At 40.2% G+C, this 23878-nt stretch overlaps 1 protein-coding gene across 4 annotated transcripts in view; it reads left to right on the top strand.

Moving 5' to 3' along the window:
- trappc9 (trafficking protein particle complex subunit 9) overlaps positions 1–23878 on the top strand; it is a 185894-nt gene that overhangs the window by 102717 nt on the left and 59299 nt on the right. For all 4 annotated transcript variants that reach the window (XM_020090867.2, XM_020090866.2, XM_069516452.1 and 1 more), the window contains 2 exons: positions 15361–15514; positions 21129–21219. In XM_020090867.2, coding sequence (XP_019946426.2) covers positions 15361–15514; positions 21129–21219 — 245 coding nt within the window. The remainder of the gene's footprint in view (positions 1–15360; positions 15515–21128; positions 21220–23878) is intronic.

Below are 23878 nucleotides of genomic sequence, written 5' to 3'. Positions count from 1 at the left end.
GCAATGATTTCAAGCTTAATACATATCTTTCTGTAGCTGAAATCATTAGCGTTCACCATTTCACCATCATTTTGTCTCTTTTTCTCTTGAAGATAAATAGCGTGGATTAAGCTACTTTTCTGAGTAACTGGTCATGTAGCTACTTTGAACCGAGGTGTGGTGTTGCTGTAAACCTCCAGTGTAGACCAGCTCATAGCTAAACGAGCTACAGTGACAGCTTTTACCTTAATGGAGTCAATGTGTTGTAATACCCACAGTGGAATCGCTGCGTAACAATTGACTGCTGGTCAAATCCACCGTGCTCCTGTCTCTGCCCTGCTCTTGTGCTCCTTAAACATGTGGCTAGCTGGGGATGAATAAATGTCTGCCAATGAAAGGAAGACTGTGCTGCTACTTTGCCATTTTCAGGAGCCTCTTAAAAGAGATGTTGATCTGAATGTCCCATGCTGGTTATCCATTTACCACCCACTGCTCTGTCTGTGCAACACAAGCACGATGTACGACTTTGCCGGACTGTAAGCACTTACAAAACTTGCATCAATGTGCTATATACTGTATGTTGACTCTGGTTCTTTAATACAAGCACATTTGAGGAAGGTAACAAAGTACATTTGCTCAATTACTATATTTAATTAAACTTTTGTGATACTTTGTAGTATTTTTTGTTACTTTGCACAGTATTTCCCCTGCACTACATATACTTGACATATAAATGGAGCAGGGAGAGCAGAGAGGAGCAGAATTTTCTTTCTTTCTTTTAGATTGTCATTCTAGCACTAGTTGAACCTGTACCTGGTTTGCTAAACCTGCATCTTGTAGCGTTGAGGACATTTCCTTTTTTTATTTATTTAAACAAAATAATTTCACCTTTTTCTCATTGATACAAACATAAAGTTAATTTTATACATATAAACTTAAGTAGAGGCCAGAATGCATAATGCACCAGCTCTATAAATTATTATATGAAACCTCTCCAGAAACTGATCCAATGTGACACAATGTGCCTGTGAGGCACTAAATGTCAAGTCTGGTAACAACTGCAGACGTAGTATATATACTGTAGATTAGCAGGTCTCCTTTACCCCCCTTTGACTGACATTCCCTGTAGACACAGCTGTTGCCTTTGACTCCAATAATCTGATTTCTCTTTAAGCCTGAAAGATGCATACATTCATTATCAGATGTTTAGCTCAGATCAAGCATATTGATTCCTTTCACGACACACAATATTTCTGCAGATACCCCAGAAGAGGCAGAGGAGAAATAGATGCACCCTCTCTCAGCCCCGGCTCAGTTTTGGCAACATGCTGATCATTTCCTTTAACATGCGCCCAGCACATGCACCCGTCACTCAGAGTGGGTTTGCATTTTGCATGCAGAGAGAAAACAGGGCCTCAAATCGTAGAGCTTCGTCTGCCTAAACATATTGTGCTCGTCTCTCCAACTCATCCTCTCTCAACATCAGATGGCCCTGTCATTTCATATTTCTTTCCTGCTCTATGATGAATGAGGTGTCAGGAGCAATATGTTTCCTGGAGTCGTCTTCCAGGACCGGTGAAGCTAAGGCTTCAATCCGACAGTCGCGAAAATGACTCTGTCAATCATCCACACTTTCTTCCTGCTACAAATGATTTTTAATTGTTCAGTTGAGCCTTTTCATGGCAATATAAATAGTAACGGGGGCAAAAGCCTTCAGGTATGATGGGAAATACAGCAGCTTCAACAGGGGGGTTTTCATAGTTTCTAGATTTGTGTCTGTATGAGGGGATCACGAGAACAGCAACAGGCGGCTTTTCCCATCTTCTAGTACAGGTAGTTTTTGATGTGACAGGAGATAACTTCCATTTATTAAATACGGAAAACATAGAACTCATGGGTTGTGTTTGAGCAGTAGGTTTAGTTTGTGGAGTGTGTATTCTCTCTCTGTGAAGGCGAACATATGAAGAGAGGGTAACAGGTTAAGTGAGAGAGTGCCGCTTTCATCTTCTCATATCATTCACCGACATGTTTTGTACAAGGTCTTTATACCCTTGATGGTGTTCTTTAATGGAGAGGGGAAAAAAGGGAAGCACCTCAGAATGTGAATGGTCACTTTGATGTTGGTGAGCCTGACAAGGTTCCTAACGACGGCTGTGACACCACGCAGTGATATCCAAACTTTTATTTTTCCCATGTTTGCTTTGAACGGGGCAGATGAGAGAGAGCGGGTCATGAAGGGGATGTGTACCTTTCATTTTTAGGAGGTGGTGAGATTGTGGAGATTTTCCTGGTGTAATGTTAATCTTGGTTTAACAGTATTTGCATTAGGGCACTTGAAAGACTCCCACTGCGAGTGGTTTCCTTTTTTGAAATATAGTGAATAATTTGATACAATTTACTTTACATCAGTTATTGGATGTGTTAAAAACAGCCCCACCAATTTAAATGCCTTGGACACAACACACATTGTTAGGCCACAAAGGCCACATGACATGGAGCTCAGAAAATAATGAGGAAAACACTAATGAGACAAAAAAAACATGAAAAGCTTGTGTTACAACTTCTTGAAATGACATCTACCATTCCCTCGTTAAAATATTCAGAATACTTAAAGTTGTAAATTTCTCATTTTAGAAGTGAAACTGTTAGTATTTAAATAACAGTGAAATGAAGCTCAAACAACTATATTAACAAATGCATGAATATGAAAACACAATTTTGATTGGAGGGGGACATAAGAATGTAATAGCCCACGCTGTATAATCAGACTCTTCATCACATGAGGATCCAAATGTGGGGATAAGTTGAGTGTAGGGCTAGCTGTCTGGGCATACTTTGAGTCCTACCCTGGCCCAGACATTTACTTTTTTCATTCTGCACATTCTTCTTCCTTGGTCATATCTGGTCTCAACGTTTTCTGCAATGCAACTACCTCATCACATCATTTAAGGTTCAGTTGCAGATTTCAATGGGATGCATCCCTTTGTGATGCACCACGAACTTTAGTGGCCTGCTCAGTCAGTAGATGTGAATGGGATGTGGTAGAACAGGAGATTGGCAGCATGACTGTTTAGCAGACAAATCTCAGACTGTATATAAAGATGGATGGATGGATCACTGGCTTATTGGCTGCAATAAAGGTCATAACCCTGCCTCATCTATGTTAGTGGATGGGACATGGGCCAAATTAAAAGTCAACATGGAGCAGGATCTCTAAGAAAGGTTTTCTTGTGGAGTCCACGATATTTTTAGAGGAAATTTACACTACTCACTATTGATATGCTGTTCCGATGTAAATGATTTGTTGAAAGATAAAAGTCTGTGATAGTCATCTTTGTGAAAAGTATGATGTTTGAGTTTGAGGATAGATACTCTCCTAACATTTATTCATCAGGATGTTTCACCATGCACATTCTGAATGGTTTTGGTGGCATGACTAATTTACCCTACAACTTTTCCTTGGTGGCTTTGTTCAAGAAAAATGATCAGGGTCTAATGGTCACTGCGCTGCATAAACAGCATGTAAATTAGAACCTCTCTCCTCGCTCACTTTATACTCTTTCATTTGAGAAAAAGGGAGTGATCCTGTGTACCTCCTGACAGCCCTGACCTTTCTGCAATGGAATCTTTAATCTAATGAGGAAATTATGATGAGATGGAGCAAATTAAAATCTCTGGCATTAATATGAATCAAAAGTAAGAACTCATTTCCATGATACAAATTCTTAAGCAATGCAATTACGTGGGTTTAGCTGCAAGTCAGTCAAGTTGTTTAGTGAGTGATTCCTTTGTATAGGGTAAGTTTAGATTACCCCCAGGCAATAGCTGTTCAAATATAAAGAGTCAGAGAACATCTTCAGTCACCTCCTGGCAATGTGATCTCCCTCACCCCATCCTCAGCATCTTACATTCCACTGTGTCTTTCATGACATTTATGGGGATGCTCCATTGTTGTCACTCCTCACTCGATCTCCTTTTCCAAGTTGAGCTGCCACGCTGCTCACATTTACATAAAATATTCTTGAATGAGTGACAGCTCTAAAGCAGTAACAGCATTTAAACTGAATGTTTGACAAAACTCTCAAATCAACATCCCTTAGGAGATGAGATAAAAAACTATTAATGTCCACGGTCAAGAATGAACTTCACATGTAAAGCGAAGAGCAAGTCTTAAATATTGATGCTTAACTTAAATTATAAAGCCCAATTTCCAACAAACACAAACCCACACACACCTCTAACAAACACACACATGGTGGGACCTAAAAGTCTGAGCCAGTGAAATTACTATGTTTTTACTATCGTTATTCAAGAGCTTGTTTTTTCAGTTTAATTTCATCATCAGATTTTATAATGCTTTCACTCTAAACCCTGCACTCGCACTCAAATTTAGTCAATTTCATTTGTCATCGCTCCACTTGGCATTCCGTTGATTGGAGAGTTTTGACATCATCGTTGCACCCAAAAAAATCCAAGAGCATATGATTCACCTGCGCACAGAAGCAGCATGAGCATGAGAAGAATAGCTGAAGAAATCTGTCAAAGCAACATAATGTCTGAGTGCAAGCAGAGTAAATCACACTATCGGGGGCTAATTGAGTGCGAGCGGAAGGTTTTGAGTGAGTGAAAGCATTATAACATCTTAATGTGAAATCATTGTCCTGCTCTCAAACTGAAAGACCACACTCTTGAAAGAGAAAAACCCATCAGGCCCCACTGTATTGTATTTAACTGTATTTAACTTTGGTGAACTTTCCCTTTAATCCTCAATTAACAAGCTATATAAGTTCAATCAATGCTATTTGCCGTTTACTCAGCAACAGCGCCCTCTGCAGCCACATGTGTTGACTATGGGCTCCATGTCTGAGTGATTGAGTACTTTTCATCTGGAGAAAAAACAAACCCTACTCCCACTCACTGAACTGAAACACAACTACACGGTCTGTATTAGCCATTTGTTGTTTGTTTCCTTGCCGAATATCAGAGATAGACACTAAACCATTACTCTTGAACTTGCTGGACTTGATTCTGACAATTGAAGATCCAATTATACTATAATACTATCAGTCAGTTACACACTTGTAGGAGGTCGTATCTGCTCATCAGATTTACGTAGGGCAAGAACCAGGTTCATTGTAAGGAGGAATGAATTACTCCAATCTCCCTATTCTTAGCCAGTGGACCATAAAACTAATTGTGACGCTGCTATTTTAAGCTTAAAAAAAGAAGCATATCATTGTTTTAGAACTGCTGTTACTCAAGGTCTGATTTTTAAGCCGAGCGAGCTCTTTGAAAGCTAAATATTTGTCGTACTCGAGATGCCATTGAATGTCATGGATGCGCTCTTGAAAGTCATCTAGTGTCTTTTCCTTCGCCAGCAGCAGGATGCTCTCAGACATTCTTCATCCCAGCCCCCAACTCTGCATCACCACCACAGCTGTGTCTCCCAGGAGATTTAAACAAGCCTTTCAGGGGTTTACATCACATCACAGCATCAACCCCTCTGGGCGTTTACTTACTCCCAGTGCCGGCCACCATTATCATTGCAGAGCCAGCTCATTAACACCCCCTGTAGTAGTGGTGGGGAGTTGGCTCTTGCCGCAGCGTTCCAGCCATGTCTCCTCTCCATTGGCCAAGCTGTTTGGCTCTGTCGGATTGGCGCTCACAAGGGCAGACACGCCTCATTGCATAAGATTTTCAAACAAAGCTTGTTTCCATGGTGACCACCTTTCCACTTCTCCTGCTACATTTTATGGCAACAGAGCACATAATGCCTCTGCAGTCAGTTATCCCATCTTCAACAATCCCAGCCCAGTGCGAAAACGATCATTTTGTACACACACAACCAGTTGAAGCAGCCTCACTCCATGGAAATAGTTTACGTGCTTATATTATCGGAACAATATCATCTCTAATCAAATCATATTTGCATCCTCTACGGATACGGCAAAGAATCTTCTGACAAAGATGAGAAGTGACTGCTGAGATGTACATCTGCCGTTGCTCCAGGGATTCAGCTTCACACCAGTCATTTTTTCTATTTTATTCCCTCAGCATATTTCTCTTTTTCCCTTTTCCCTCTGCTCCATTTTCTTGAAGTAATGCTTTCCCTGTTGGCCGTCCAGAGGTGGGTTAGTTAAGGTGGCTTTTTGCACTTACACAGCACTGTATTTCTAGAATCAATCCATCCAGCTGCCTCAGACCTTTTTGTCATCACTTGTCGCATAATTTTATATGTTTTGGTTGTCTGCAAATCTGCTTAATCTCCACAAAATCTATAGGTTTGTATAAAAGAATATCACAGATTTATCTGACATTACCTGTAACTCTTGAGATTCATGTAATAGTGACCTGTTGCTTGATTGTCTAATTCACTTCCATTAACAATAATGTAGTGTGTTATTATTTACAAACTGCACTGTCCCTGATTCAATCCCAGCTGGGGGCTTTAGTTGCATGTCATTCCCTTCTATCTCCCCATGCCCTGACTCTCTGCTGTGCTGTCTATTAATGGCAAAATGCCCCAAAAACAGCTTCTAGGTTTCAGCAGCGGAGATAAAAATAGCTCCCTCTGTCATTCCTGGTAACGATCTACAAAGCCTCAGTTATAATGACAGCCCGTGCATCTCAACAAAAGTATTCTCCTATACCTATCCACATGTACTAATTGACTGTAAGGGTTGGTTTTTGCTGCAGCACATCATATTGAGTGGGACGGGGATGGAGGAGCGCTGCTGCCTCTGCAGCCGCTGCAAACAAAGGGTTACAGAGTCAGCCGCAGTCTAAATATAGACTGTTGCTCTCGCTTGCCTCTGCACGAGCCTCCATGGATCTCCGCCCTTAAGCTCTTGCACGTGAGCTAAAAATAAACTTCCTTGCGAAAAGCGCACACACACACACTAGCACACACACCCTCGCTATGTTCTCTGCTCTCAGCTTCTCCCTGGTGACATCGCACAAACGCCGGCTGTTAAAAAAAAGATGTGAAAAGGCTGTGATAAAATATTGATTGCAAATAATTTGTTGTTGTGTAGCAGGCTGTGTAGGGTATAATTCAAACTGCACACATTGCTCGCAGCATGCTCACAGTCGCACACCAGAGATAACCATTACAGATCACAGTAAAACCTGGTGAAGATCTCCCTCAGACACTCAGCAGCAGTATATTTGTTGCTGTAATGCAACAGTTACAGAAATATGCATAAAGCATGATTATTGTCAGATATATTTGAGTATTTTGTGTAAATAGTTCTATTTTTGCAAGGTCACATTTCTTGTGTCTTCACAGCTCTGGGGTGTTTGAACAGGCTGTTATTTTGTGTCTACGGCAGAGCTGATAGACCTCGCAGTTGAAATGATTCACAGCCTGGCAGTGGTTGGATGAAAAGCGACCTCCATATGCTTTAATGTGATTATCATGTACTTCTGCTCTGATGCAACACAGCATTTAATTAGGGAGGGGTCATTTCAGTGTGACCGGCTCATCCTAAGTCAGTGTTGTGACTGCCATTAGAAAGAGGCTTCGCTGCCACAGCTTCCTGCAGGAGGGTGGACACGGTGAAATGTAGTGATACCATTCTGCTTTGCTTTTAGATGTGTTATTTAGTCTGTTACATAAAATGAAAGAGCGTTCAGTCACCATCCAGAGACCATCCAAATACCTAACCATAACACTCTGCACAAAACAAAATACAATCCGTTCCTTTGTTTTGTGACCATTTAGTTGAGTTGACATGAGTTTTTGTTTTTTTTCTCCTGTCTCCTGTGTTTTTGTTCAAATAAGATAAGTGCTAAAACTGCTGCCAATATTTAACCATCTTTTTTGTTTGGTTCAGTGGTGAGCAGCTTTGTCTTATTAAATAAACAGACAGTTTTAATTCCCTGCACTATCTGCTCCTGTGGACACAAACACTTGGTTAAGTTTAAGGGAAGTTTATTGGCTTGTTTGTGGAATGAGACAGAGAATATCTTTACCCAAATCTACTATATTTTCTTAACTTGCCTGACATGGGACACAGGACTCAGATTCCACTTTCCTGTGCCCACCCTTCTATCATGAGTGCAGCAATTGAAGAGAAACTTTCTTGATTGAAGAAATAAAAAATTGCTGCCAGTGAATGCAGTCCAGGCAGCAGTGATTCTTCAAAACTATAATGCAAGTCAAAATTCTTCTATGAAAAAGAGATGTTAGAGCTATGAGAGCTATGTGCTTTCAACATGCTCCGATCATAGACTATATAAAGATGAATAATGTGTCTCCACTGCATCCCACTATCCACAGATGAAGCTGAAATACCCTGGATATCTTGCACTGATGGTGTCATTTTGAGCCACAGTCTGCGTAATGGGGATGGGGGATGGATTCTCGGTAGCGTGGTTCTTTTGATACTTGTGCTTGACCACTCAAGAGTCAGTATAAGCTGTATATAAGTGACAAATTTGAGATTAAAATATTTCACGTGTATTTTGACATTTTAGTTTGAAACTATGTCCTATCCATTAACATGGAGGAGGCCAGAGTTATGACCTATACTGCAGCCAGCCACCAGGTGGCGATGAGGATGCTTCGTCTTCACCTTTGGGGAGCTGTCATGTCATCCTTCTTTACATACAGGTCTATGGCTCCAATCACCTCTTTAACACACCTCCACTTTACATCTACCCTCATTGAGAGTCAAACTCATTATGAGTCATCAAAATTCCAAATACATTTTGGATAGAAAACAAAAATCTAATGTTTTTTGCATCTGACAAAATTGCCTCTTGGCCAGTACCCCCTGCAAACTGTCACACGCTGACAAGCAGATAGAGCTCTCTATCAGTATGCATGAACACAGATTACATCCCTTATTCTGCAGATCTTGCCCTCATCCATGCATGTCTTGGGTGGATTTATTTGGATGCAAGCTGATTCACACCATACCCCTTTGAACAGATAGAAATTTGGGGTGAAATTGTTGCATCCATCCTTCTATCTGTCCAATCTCCCATCTCCCCATGCCTCCGTTTTCATCCTGGGAAATAAAGGCCAAGCAGGCTCTTATCAGTGAAGGGCTGGAGGGAGGCAGGGAGGTAAAATGAACTGGGAATTAGACCTAGAGACGTTCCATGGTGGCCCCAACTCAACATACAGGTTGTTATTAAAAGCCTTGTAATAGGTTAGATTAGTCTCCAGATATGGCCTAATCCTTGAAGGACTCCACAATCAAATTAATGGAAAAAGAAGATGGGGGAGTGGTAGTGGCAGGGCTTGGTCTGTTAATGCTCTCCTGCCTTAGTAAAAAGCTCTTTTAGAGCTTTTAGTGCTTAAGGGTTAGATGTGGTCTTTGTTGCAGTGATAGCAGCTGTGGACTTACTCACCTTCACTATTATCCTTCTTTTGTTTTCATTGTATCACAAAGTGGTTTTAACAGTCGTTAGATTTTTCTTTGTAGAAAATCACCTAAGAAAAAAAACATTGGCTTAGATTAGCTGTTCTCAACAGCTTTCACATTTGCATATATAGCTAATTATAAATTAAACTATACATATACAGTATATATATATATATATATATATAGGTATTTTAACATTTATCAACTTTACAGAATAAATGAACAGAATTTTTTAAATGACAGTGATGGAGCTGTCATTACCAAAGTAATATATTATATATATATTAATAATAATCATCATCATCATCATAAAATTCCATTGCTCAGGCAACTACAATGGTACAAAAAAGTGCCCCTAATTTGCCCCCTTGTGGTTGGCTGCACTATAGGTCATAAGACCAAACACATTTTCCTCAATGATTGTTTCTGTCATTTTAGGTAGTTCTTATCACACTAATGTATGTTCAACTGTTCATTTTCCAGCTAAGTTCAGTTGCAATTTTTTATTTGATTCTGTGATTTGTGGTGAAACATCATGATTGAAGGACACGTGATACATTAAGCATGTGTATCATCGCAGTCTCAATTCTGCCACTCCGTCTCCCTTTGCTTCTGCGTTCTTGCTCCACATAATGTAATTGTCACAAGATGGCAAATATCCCTGGATTTTTTGGCTTAATTTATGGATAGTGGGAAGAATTTGAGATGTGTTGTCCATATACAGTCATGCCATGTAGTGATATTTATATAACATAAGTCACATAATTTTCAAATCCAGTACAAGAGAACAGAATTAGCTCAGTGTTAGTCATGTACAGCTACTGTTGTGCTCCGTAGCCTTTGTTAGCCTCTTTGTTTGCAAATCTGTTATTTTCCTTTTTTGGTCTGGTTGTTACGTTTAGCACAGAAGCAAAAGGGATTAGGATTCATCTGCTCAAAAAGACACACTGACAACTCAAATTTCACAAAATGATTGCAGTTATAATTGAGAAAATGATGCATTCAGCCAGTTTAACATGATGTCGTGAATGCTCCTCACTGTTGTAATGCTGAATGTTTTAGTTCCTGAAAGACATTCCCTTTTTTATATTACCTACCATTTGAAGTATCACTCTGGGTGTTTGGTATCTGGCTGTCACTAATTACCTGTCCAAAGAAAACCAGTCCCAGGCCTGGCCAGACATCGCCTTCCCATTTAGAGGCCATTTGCATTGTTGGAACGTGGTATTTTTAGACTTGGCGTTTAATGTGTGCTTTTGAAGATGACTGAATCAAAAGCAGTGCCCATTTGAAGATGGGACTTCAGACGGTGACATAAGCCTTGTGCCACTAATCTTCAAAAGCAGATGTAGTTGAGTCTGGTGCGGCAAGACCAGGAGCTCCGCTTTCGTCTTTGTCTTGAAGTCTTAATTATTATTTAATTTGTGTACTGCTTTGTTGTAAAGGCTGTGAAATGATAATTACATTGCCTTCTCTCCTCCACCTCACTTTGATGTGTCTTTGTGTGTGTCTGGACTCATCAAGACTCACAAGAGATTTTTGTTTCTAGTAGTGTAATGCCTGTAACAATGTGCAATACTGCATGTAAGACAGGTGAGGTAGCAAATCATCACTAAACTTGTGTGTTGGCTATTGTGAGATTTAAAACAGCAAAATGACCAAACAAACATCCAACTCAAATTCAAAATCATACAATCAGACATTTAGAACCAAAACACTCATTACATGAGGACTAGTGCAGAGCCCTTCCTTTTTGGAATGGGCTGTTTGTTTTGCCTGTGATGATGCTGGTGGCAGTTTTCTTTCTGAAACTGTAAAAGTGACCTGCAGCAGAGTCCAGCTGCGGTACTTAGTCTGCAGAACCATAAAGCCGCTTCACCGCTGCTGCACGAAGAGCTGTTCGCCAGTTTTTTTTCAAATCAATTGTCGTTTCGAGGTCGTGAACGTGCCCATTGTCATCAGTAATGTTGATCCCAGCTGCTGCTGCTATAGAGCTCTGGTCGCCCCTTTTAGTCAAAGTTTATAAATACAATACCGAGTGTGAAGATAATGGTTATGGATAAATAATAGATAAATGGCTCTCCAGATATGCGAGTCACAGACAGAGATTTTTGGTATTGTAAATAGATGATTTATGATTTGCTAGTTTGGTTCAACGTTATTATGATCTCTGTTCATGTGGTAATCAATCGCTTTAGAGCTGAATTAAAAATCACAACAAAGCCACTGCAGCCAATCTGACTGTGCTGCCTCTATGACTCTCTCAGTAGAAATGACTCCTTAGGGAGCCATCGCAGCTTTGGAACTGAAACCCAGAGATGAGCCTGCTGATCAATAAATTGATCCACTGTGTTTTGCCTATCAAACAGAATAAAATAGATAAACACTTGCACGAAACTGGAATATGCTCATGATGACATAATTTTCACTGGTCGGCATGGTTCCAGTCTAAGATCCTGCTTTTTATAAGAACCTTTCATGGTAAGCTGGTCTCTTGTGGAGATGGGGATCCAGGTAACTTGCAGTTAGCTGCCCACCTCTTAGTCCCATTGTGTCATTTCTCTAGGGAATGATAAGAACGTTGAGGGTGTTGAAAAAAAAAAGGACTGCAGGTTGGACAGTTTTTTCTCTGGTGCCCTTACTAGAAGATAATGCTGATGGTGTCTTTCTGCCAGTTAAACACTTGAGGCAAAGCCCTATCACTCACTGTGATGACATCAGTAAGAGGCTGGAGACATATCTCTGACCCCTGTGAAGTGCTCTGCTGTTGTGCCTATAACACACTGTGCAGTCCAATTACAAAACATATCTCCAAGTTTTGTGACTTTAGGTTTTCAGATAAGTTGAAGGATTGTATGCTACTTTAGGCCTAAAAAAACACCTTTTAGCGCTCAGTCTCCACCAGCTCTTGAGTTGTGGATTTTATAGTTTCATTTTATTCTAACTTTGGCTGTCTAAGGTTTGATGGACTGCTGGAAACAGGTTCTGCTGCTGCTGCATGAAATGGGGGTTACTGTGTGAGCAGAATTTGCAAACAATGACCTAAAAGAAACTACAAAGCTCTGTTGAGCTGAAGAGAACTGCACAGCTTCACTACAAGAAACCAATTGTTCATACATTTTGCAGCAACGTTTGATAAATGGGCTTGTTAACTCACCTTGGAGAGCAACAATAATGTGACCTCTGGAGCATATTTCAAAGTAGCGTTGCTTATTTTGATTTTTAGGCCTGTAACTCCACCATTTTATCTCAGTCTTCCATGGGGCCATTTTAGCCGCAGATGTTTTTTGTGAAAAATTCTGGGAAAACATACCTCAGCAGGTGGTAGTGAATAGAAAATGTTAATGACTAGCTGCTGAACATACTCAGACATCTAGCAGCCAAAGAACCATGAATGTCCTTCCAAAGTTTATGGAGATTAAATTGGGGCTGTAATAAGAAATGATAGGATATTTTTGTCATGTGCCGAATAACAGGACTTTACATTTGTAAAAGGAACACTTTTTTAATACATAGAAATAGTAATGTGTCATTGTTTTGTTCAGTGTTTCCTGCTGCTCATTAAAAATTAAAAAAGCCACAATGCCACTTTAATGTTTGCTGGTATATAACAGTGTTTTGGTATTTTATTGTGGTACAGCGGTTGTCAGGTTTGTTCCTGGGTGCAGCGAGTGTTGACCTTCTCATCCTATGTTACTCTCCTCTTTTCCATCAGGATATCATACCATAAACCTCCTACTGCCTTTAACTTGCATATAACTCTATAGAGATGTATACAGTATACAGTACATAGTACGTTCGATTGATATTTCCTTCATTTAATGCAGGGCCTGAATGCTGCAATAGTAATTAGTGTTGGGCTTTGGGGTCATTTTAATGGCCTTAGCTCAGTTTGTTGCACCTACACTGTGAATCCTGGATGTGGCACTCGGTGCAACCTCGGGCTACGTACACTCTGGCTCTTGTTAATAAATAACTTAGAAACACCCTCAGTAAAGAGGGGAGAGCTTGGGCCTAAGGGTGTTTGCTCAGACTAGATAAATAATTTATCACATGCCAAACCACACAAATCAGCCTGCATTGTTTGTCATCAGGCAGAAATGTGAGCACGGTTCTCCTCGGAAATATTCCAGAGATGGTGATGAGAATAGGCCTCTGTAATCTATCAAGGGTTATTGCCACTGTCAATGCAGAAAGTCTGTTATCAAATATAAAGTCCACCTAAACATATTTACAGTATTAAATATTCAACACTCTCTTGAATAGGACATGAGAGGAGTTTTACCTGAAATGACTGCAACTAAATTAGTGCCACTAATAGGTTTTATTGACTTTTGAAATGATTTTGCTCTTTTTAAATTAGGATCCCATTGGGTTTAGTTGCTGTGGAATAAATAGTGGTATAAACTCAACATCTTGTTTTTGTTTAAACCCAGTTCCTCTTATGCATTTCATTTAAAATGACAACATTTTGCAGCGACATCAATTAATTCCAGTAGAATCAGTGAATTTTCTCATTTCGTAAAGTAAATATATAACATGATAACATGCACTATTTTCATCGACCACCATTAAGCTGTCCTGACATTGTTGACCTTTAATGGATCACAGAATTGACGAATTTAACCCTTTACTAACACCAACATTTATTTATCCCTCCTCTTTCTGAATATAAATGACTCCATACAGGAGCAATAGTGTTTAGACTGCTACAACAGATATTGGTATGAATACATTTTCTTAATAAAATGTGTTAACTAAAAAGCTCATACAAGCTTACCAATGCTGTAGCTAGTTAGTAAGCTAAATAACCAAATTCCTCCCCTTCACAGCTTCCTTAGTGACTAAAAAACTCAGGGGCATTAAATGGCACAGTACAAAGAAAATGGAAAGAAGTTTGAAAAGTTGTTCAATCGATCAAATTTTATTTGTATAACCCATATTCACAAAACACAATTTGCCCTTGCCATAGGGCTTAACAAGAACAACATACTCTGTCCTTAACCTTCAGCAGGAAGGGAAAACTAAATACTAAAAAGCTTTAGCGAGGCATAAAATGTAAAAAGTTCAGAGATAGTCGCATGTGAGCAACCCCTCTCCTGCAGCAATAAAATGATTATATTTACAACATTTATGAGAAAAGAAGGTGTTTACCATGAATTAAATCAATCAATGTTTTAAGTTTTTATACCAAAGAAAATGTCTGACAGAGATTAAGAAAGCAGCAATGACAATTCTGAGGAATCTAGTAGTAATCACAATACACATTTGGCCGCCACGATCCACACTGCCCCCGTTAGTGTTGGCATCATCGGCTACATAAGTCGTCGTACTCATAGTTCACAGTTGTTGTGTTACTTGAGATGTGGTTGATTCCATTCAGGTCCAATGTGTTGTATATTATTTATTTACCTTTTGGTTTTATAACTAAACAGAAACATATTTACATTTGCTGTCTGGATTATTGAAATTGATTCAAATACAATGTGTTTGGATTCTTCAGTATTAAAAACTACTACAATGACAATGTTTGTTATTAGTTATGAATTTAACTTTGTCTTGATCTTCAACCTCTAAAAGAGATCGAGCAGCAAACTACTGGAAGTAACTTTATTGTAGTTGATAATGAATAATTTACTGCCTTTCCCTCTTTTGAATGTTTGTCTTTGGACTCAGGTGAACCGAATGTTTGACCATGTTTATTAAGAAATTTGACTATTTACTGAGAAATAACAAACAGTATATAGCCAACTACAATACTCCTTAATTTAATATGTGCACATAAATCATTGACTTTTTAGAAGATACATGTGAGCCCTTTAAAATCAGTCAGTTGAACCTTCATTAACTTAACTTGTCCATAAAGTTTAAAATGTCAGTTATGCAAGTGTCATTCCCAGTGTCACAAAGCGGATACTGTGGCATTTCCTTTTGGCCAGCGAGCAGTTACATAAGCAGAAACGTGTGTGTGTGTGTGTCTAAGTGCTGTTCCCATCTTTTGTTGCAGAATGGCCATCCAGGTTGATAAGTTTGACTTTGAAAGTCTGCCACAGCCAGACCAGGAGACGGCTCGCTTCACTAACCCCAAACAGCTGGAGGAGGAGCGGCAGCACGCCCAGGGCTGCCAGATCAACAGCAAGCTGGGCATCTGTTGGAGCATCATATCCTTTCAGTGGCTCCATGTACAGGAGGATTATATTAGAGGAAGCAGCTTGAACGGATCATTGCCAGTTAGAAAGTAGATGGAGACGGTAAAAGTTTACATTTGTAGGTAAGTGTCCTTGGTACTGTGTCTCCTGTAACAGTCACAGGTGATGATGTCCAATAGTTTTGAGTGGTGAAACAGATTTCATCCCTGTTGCATCTTTTACATTTTTTCTGTTGACATCAGTCTGATCAGAGTAACAGAACATCTGGATGCTACATCTGGAGGCCCTCTGGCCAGCAGGGAACTTCTCTCTCAGTGACAGATGGGAAAACGTATGGTGGAGTACTTGCCACTCTGACACTGTGAAGCAATGTCTTTGTGCGCATGTGTGTGCATCAATGAGTGCTTCAACAATCTAAACATATGACAGAGATCGGAGGTGTTTTTAATATCTTCGGGGAAGGTGGAACTTGTTTTAACGTCAGTAACCATAATGTCTGCCTCAGACAATAACATTTGCAAAATCGTGTCAGAGGGATTTGTCTGAATTCAGTCCAAACCCTCCCACTAAAGTTCTGACACAGGAAACAACCAAATACAAACTTTCCTCAGGTGCAGCATCCTACCACTGCTGCACTAGAGAGGGACTGAATTCCCCATACAAATCGACACTTTACTTAAAGCACAGATGTTTTACAGTCTTAAATGCATTTAAAAACAAGTCCAATGTACTTTTACCAAGCCATTGGGCATCTTCACACCTGCCTTGTTTGGTCTGGTCTTCCAGACTTTTCAGTTTTGTCCGAACCAAATTATAGCAGTGAAAAGGTTCCTTGGACATTGGACCAAACTTTTCTCAGACCAGAAGAGGTGTCCTCGATGTGGATCAAAATGAATCATGGTTGGGTTTGTTTGCAGTGTGAAAACGGTGGCTTGTAGGTTTGTATTGACATGGCCACACTACTACCCTGCCAAGTATCAGTAAATGCAGTTTCAGTAGGAGAGGCGACATGAGATGAGCCTCCCACATTGCAATGTGAAACAAAAACAATACTGGATCAATGGTAAACAATGTAACATGAACCTTGGTCTTGACTTTCAGGTGTGAAAATGACACAATGTGTAGAACAGCGGTTCAGTCAGTAACTCACACTATGGCAGTCCAAGCCCTGAGCCATTGAAAAGTTGTAATTCATGAGAAACTCCTGAGAAAGGAATAGTGTGGCATTGAGAAAAAAAACTAGGTTCCTGAAGCCAAGACTCTGGTAAAGTTCATGAGTTTCATTTCATGTTCCTGCCAAAAAAGAGCTGCCACCCATCACGCACCATCCTAGTATCAGCCCATACCCCATCAGTTGGCAGTTACCGGTGCACATATTTAGAGATTTAAGAACTGCCTGTCAGTTTGTTGGGGAGCATGGTGTGCAATTAAGGATGAATCCAATCTCCGAGCTAGTGAAGTTGCCATTGTATTTTCCCTCTTTATGAAGGCGTAAACACTCCCATCATTATGTGCATTGTTTTATCTACAAGTAGTCTTGGCAGCATGTAGGCAGAAATGAAAGAAGAAACATTGCATACAAATGTATTCCCAGCAGCATGTTTGGTACGGCTCCTGCAGCAAAAATGAAAAATAGAAAAACTGCCTCAATTGGCCCATTTGATCATTTTCGTCTGACTTGGAAAAAATGTTGTAACCTTCATCAAATAATCTTTATCTCAATCACAGATGCAAGTCTTGTCTTCAGATCAAACTCATTTTGATAAAATAGAAGTATTGAGTCAACTCCAAATTCATGGTCAATGGACTGATACCAAAATTGTCCCATGATGAAATCAAGTTAGGTCTTGATGCTATCATTTGCTGCACAGGAAGACACTTCTCCGGCTGCAGATAGTGACTCGGCCGTCAACAGTCATCTGAGCAGCGCTGTGTAATTTCTGCTTCAGGCTGGATTTTCTCTTTACAACGCGAAACACAAGAGAAATAAAAAGATTTGATTACAGTGCATGTCACACTCAGAAGCACTTGCTTGGCCTTGAGCAAAGTAACAGTCACTTTAATTTGCAATTTATGAGGTCCCTACAGTATTATTCCTGTTTTGTAGATAGCGTTAGTTGTAGTGACTCACTCATTGGAAAAGACTGCCATAGTGCCGGCTCTGAGCGGAATAAAAGAAAGGAAGGCGGGGATGCTATATATGCATGACCTCCCCTTGAGGAGGTCATTGCTTGGTTCTTGATTCATTCCAGCGAAGTTCATTTGTTTCTCAAAGCTGTCTTAACCAGCACTAATATCCACTTCACAGTTGATTATTCTTAATATATCATATGATACGATGTTGTAACCAGCAGAACAGAGTATTTGTTTTTACAACATTTAGCAGCCAGGCAGGAGCAAGTGCATGTGACCTCGAATATGGATTTGTGAAGGGAAGTTTAGGTAAAAATAGTAAGTATCAGCCTCAAGGCGTTGTTGTTCTCCATTGGTAGCACCAGTTGTTTGTTTCTTAGTTTTAATATGAGCTGCTTTCAGACATGCACTGAACTCCGTAGAAACTCTCCAGAAGATGTGCATGTGTGAACGAAAATGTCAGAGTGAGAGGCTTTGTAGTTTCTGCAGACTCTGTCTGCCTGGCCTCGTATAAAGTCAGTAGAAATTCTGGAAAATTCGATGTGAGAACACAGCAGGGTATCCCCCGCTGGATTTGCTGTGGGCGAGTTTGTGGGGGGGGGGGTTGATGACGCTTCTAAAACATGACAGACACAAAAATTAGAAATTCAAAAAGGAAACAAATTTCTCTGGGTGAAAAAGCGGTGTCAAAACACCGACAAAGATGCCAAGAGAGTTTGTGGCGATAAGAGCAGACACCGGTGTCTCTGTGTTCTCAAGAAAATCATGTGATCTCAGCAGCGGTGTTAATTCGCTGCTTCCTGCCTCTATCTGCTGCACCTCTCGTCTGAATAATGCAAAGGATGTGATGCTGTTTTGAATGCATCTGTGCTGAGAACCTCTCGCTGTGTTGTGCATGTGTGAAAGGCAAACTGGGGGTAAACTCTGGAGACAATTCTCCGGATTTTACCTGCAGGTCATGTCTGAAAACAGGTATAGGTCTACGTACCCTCATGCCTGCTCATTGGCTCTGTGTTTTTACAACTCAAATGTAACTGATCCAACACAGGCATTTACATTTAAAAAAGAAACACTGCAAGTGTGGTAAGTTTTGGAAAGGTTTGTGTTAATGTTCAAAACGACCAAGCTCCTTTGCTGGGAAGCGCTCAGATCCAACACACAGAAAAGTGCCAAACTTAAAATGATTATTGATCACCCATACAGTGACAGAGGTTTCAGGATTTCTCAGCTTCAGACTCAGGAAATATACTTGTTAAAAGTTCTGCTCAATAACCATGAAATTATTTATGATGCACTGCACCTTAGTGTGGATTTCACTCCTTATTCCCCTGCGTCACTTTAACATGTAATCCTGTTTTAACCATATGATCCATTTAGTTTTATCAGTCCCTCGTTTGTGCCTCATTGCTGCCACTTTTAAGTACAAGTCTAAAAATAGTGACATTGTTTACATGTTGATGTTTAGCAGGTAGCACTGTAATTACCAGGTTCACCATCATACATTACCACGTTAGCATGCTCACAACTTGATGTAGCACTAAACCGCCAGTGGACTGTGTGGCTGAATGGAATTGCATTGTTTTATTATTTATTTATTGGTTATATAACCGTAGGCTGTATAGATAGATTGACGACATGGCAGCACAGTGAAGCCAAAGCATCTTGATCACCCACTGGTGGCTGGCTGCTGTATAAGTCATAATTCATGCTTATGCCATGATTTGATCGGACAGAGTGATTAGTTCTTATTTCGTGTTAAAAAACGGAGTCTGACTCGGGATAGGTCGAGTGCATCTATCAGCTGCATTGCAATAGTGCACACCAATTGCTGCTGCACAGGCTCCTTATGCACAAGATGGCAGGATTAATTTCTGGATAGTGGAGACTGATCGCCCATCATTATATACAGCCTGTAGTCGCAGATATGTCTCAGGTATGGTTAGATTTTGACCTGATGGTGGTGTTGGAGTCATGGGATCAGCAAAGCCATGAGAATTTATCCTCTAGCCACCTTGGATATCTCGGGCTTATTTCATAGCAATCCACCCCACACTTGAGACATTTTGCTATAGCCATTGTGCTGCCAGAATGAATGGTGTGATTAATATTTTGTATTGTGGCCTATCTATCTTTCCATAAACACTCACACTTGGAAGTGGAATGTGTTAGACAGCTATAAGATGAAAGTGTAAAAACTCTTACACGTGCACCCTGACGGCTTCACTGTACGTTGCAGCAGAAAATCAGTAGCTCAGGCCGGCGATCACAGAGCCGCTCGGTGCTCCTGTTACCCAACATTCCCCCCGCTGAAGCCTTGAATTTGAAGCTCTACGTGTTCGTGCTTCGGGTGATCAAAGCCGCGACACTGCCATTGTTCATTAGAATGAGAAGCAGGTGCATGTTGTGACATGTGATTTATTATGATTCAGACTCTGGGTTTGGAAACGATCCAGCCGCCGCAGCAGAAGCACCTCTCAGCACAGTATGTTTTATCTGCAAATGCCCCCACCCCCTCTCTCTCTCTCTCCCTCTCTGCATGTGTACTGTACTCTCCCTCAAAGGTTAATAGACACAGGTTCGGTGCTCTGGGCGCTGCTCGTCTCACCCATTATTCCAAATGTCAGCTGTGTAAATGATCAGCGTCGTCCTTATCATCACATATTATCTTGGTAATTGCTCTCTGACAGTCATATTTGTTTTGATGCCGCATTCATACATTGATAGCCTCCCCCGCGATCGGTGTAATGCTGGCTCTAGTAAGGTTACAGAAACACGCTCGCCATGTCACCTTTGACATCTGAATTAATGCACAACACAAAGATGACATGATGCAGTCAATTTGTGTAGGTTTTTTATCATTAAAAAGACAGCAGCATTAAACTGGAGTAATAAGTGCTGTATTATACACCAGACTGAATAAACTATATTCTTTCCCTTTTTCTCTTTATTCCCTACTAATGTTATTCCATTATTTATTAAATGATTAATTTATTATTTTGTGTTTTCAAAGTTAACCTTCAACTACTAGTCTTTATGACTAATGTGACGAAAAGCTCTTGCTTAACTTTAGTCTTTCTAATGGTGTGAATTTGAACAAAATAAATATACATAAAACCTGCGGATAAAATTCATTTCACATAGTTGGTTTTCCAAAACAGGTTCAGGTTTATTAGAGGTGTCTCATGTGTACTTATATCTAAAGTTAGGGAGAGGCAGAGTAACACAAGAGATAAATGTCCATAAAACATGTTACCAAAAAAGAATGTACAGAATTCATATCACAGGTTTGCTCTTTCTCAGAGCAAGTCCTCATTTAAACTTTTGGAGTCAGTGCATCGCCAAAAAAGGTCAAAATTTGAAAACAACAATGTATTTTTTTTATAACTTCTGGTTTTGTAAGTAAAATGTTGTGTATGTTTGTGAAGAGTTTCCCATGTTGATTAATCCTCGAAATGCTAAAAGCCTCCATGCGATTGTCCTTGACCAGTCCCACCCCTCTCTGCGGCGCAGTGGTGAAGCCAGCGTGGAGGGCGTCCTCAACCAGCTGGTCCTGGAGCACCTACAGCTAGCTCCTTTACAGTGGGGTGAGTCTGCTTTTGTTTTGTGTCCTTTTATTGTGTGTGTGTGCAAGTGCACATGACATCTTGATAAGAAACAGAAAGTTTGTGCTCCCTTTTCAAACTTTTACAAGGAGTTCACATGAAAGTGTCAATATAATACAAAGAAAATGAAACAAGGGGAAAAGTTTAAATTGATTTGTTGCGAGTGTTGTTCTTTAGATTTGATTTCATGCTCCATCTTTTTGGAATTGGAACCATTAAGTTTCCCATGATTACGTTTGTCTGCCAATCACAGTTATCGAGGTGGTTCCATGGCCATCTCCTTACCTCTCATTTAGTGCATAAACCTCCACAAGTGGTCTCAAGCCATGTTTTTTATTTGCATTCTTAATGTGCTACATGCTATTTTAGAGAAGTGTAGACAGCAGCTCGGGAAATTCATGAGTCACGGGGGACACGCTGTATTTGTAGGAGCACTCGTCGGTCGCACCATCTGTGATCATCCTCTCAAATCACTTTTGATTTACTGCGGGTGTTTGTTTTCTGAGATTCCCGGCCTCTCTTTGAGTGCTGCCAGCATTTTGATTAGTCAGCTGGGGCTGTCCTGCTTCTGCAAAAAGCAGCCTCCAGCAAAAGAAATAAATGACGCGACACAGCAGATCAAGCATCGGAAATGTGAGAATGCGTTGAGACAGGAATTGGGAGGGGGATCAAGGCAAATACTTCACCAGATTCACTGTTATCCAGTTATTTCAGCATTTGACGTGCTCCGCCTTGAATGAGGAAATGTTCCCGGGGTAAATGCACCCATCTTTGATCTAATACTCCACATTGCGTGTGCAATCTCAGCGCAGACATTTTCAGCAGTTGTGTGTTTTTCATGTGTCTTCACTTCTGAGGATATAGTGCTGCAGTTCCAGCTCAGGCCTCTGCAGACTCTGCTGATAATGGGCCAGATAATTTTGCCTCAGCACGAGGATGCCTTTATCAGGGTTGCCAGGACTATCATAGGCTCAATTATGGGTATAGTTCAGGCACTTCCCTTGTGTCTAGTCCAATGGGTGCTTTAAATTCCAGTGTCGCTCTCTGCTTCACACTCACAGAGATACTAAGGGATAAATAGCACTTTTCAAAAAATTCTGATCATAGCTGTGTTTAATTACCATGATGATTATGGCCTAAGCTCTGTGTTCTGTTGGGATTATTGTTAAGTCATACATATCGACAATACAACGGAAATCAGAGGACTGAGGACGTGGCAGGGTGATACGGTACAAGGTGCCTGGGCCATCACAGCAAAGTGAACGTAGCTGAAACCTGACAGTTCATGAATGCATGCATTGGGGAATGTATTAACTCAATTAACCAATATGAGCAACATTCTTAGTTAATTGACTAGCGCTATATCTGATATTGACAATCTTACTCGTAATCATTTCTCTAACGTATTACTTATAGTCTTCCAGGAGATGGTGATTCAGCAATAAAAACTTTCAATTAAAATCACAACTCTTGAGTGAAAATAAATTCCCCCCTAGTTTTATTTAATCAATACAGAATAATTGCTGAAATACCTTTTTATTGATGTCATTATCCCACAGAGTATTTTAAAACTCTTTTAAACCTGTATTCTGTTTTGATCTTGACTTTTCAGTGCTTGTAGAAAGTGATCTCATTTCTTCATGCGTGCCACAACATCCAACAAACGTATTGTGTATATGACTGTGTCGCTGATGTGAGGAGACAGTCAATTGTGGAAATCTGGTGTTTTGCACAATGTAGTCTTGATGAGTAAAATGCGTTTCATGCCAAGCACTCACAGATTGAAATAGTGTTAGGAGTTTCTGGTGATTCAGAAGTCAACAGGGCTGAAGAGGGTTATGTATCTTCTGTCACAATGTTTGGAGCAGGGTCTGTACGTTCGCCTGAGCTACAGCTGACTCTGACCCAGCTGGTGTGAAGATGCACGAGGACTCCACAGAAACAAAGTTTGGATGGGGATCTGTGTCGCGGTGCCTGAGCACATGATATAAATATGCATTTTAAGAGCCGCTGCTCCACAGCGCCCTTTTGAGCTGTTTTGTTTACTGTACGGTTTCCGTGTGTGTGTGTGACTGGCGGTGTGTCAACATCCAGCTGCCAAGTCTACGGTAAATTCCTTGAGGACCATCACTCTGTGGCTCCCCTGCTTTTCTAAACACTCTCTTTCAAAGACAAATGTTATCGCCTCCAGTTCTGCTCAATCAGCAGAGACATTTGGCTACACATTTGTTTACACATACAAGGAATTTGCTGTGGTGAATTTGTGCAATTATAAATATAGAAAATAAAAAAAATAGGAAACAGACATTTAAAATAAAAAAATAAAAAATACTTGAAGCACCATTGTGCAATATGTACAGTTAGTCTGTTATTTACCACAGAAAGATAAAGTGTCAATTTAAATATTATATATTCAAATCTTAAGACGGCACTCAAAATAACCTGCAATGGAATCCAAGAAAACATATATTTAAATAATTTTCACAACTGAATAAAGCATTGCACAGTTCCACTGATTATTTTTTACTCTTCATCACAAAAGTATTTTTCTCATTTTTAAAATAAATATACATATATATATATTCACTGAGCACATTTTCAAATACGATAAATAAATGGAACCACAAACTCTGCAAGAAGT

This window comes from Paralichthys olivaceus, chromosome 20 (assembly GCF_024713975.1).
Source record: "Paralichthys olivaceus isolate ysfri-2021 chromosome 20, ASM2471397v2, whole genome shotgun sequence".
In the NCBI taxonomy this organism is placed as follows: Eukaryota; Metazoa; Chordata; class Actinopteri; order Pleuronectiformes; family Paralichthyidae; genus Paralichthys; species Paralichthys olivaceus.
The sequence above is the reverse complement of the archived record's forward strand: the minus strand, read 5'-3'. Positions and strand labels throughout refer to the sequence as shown.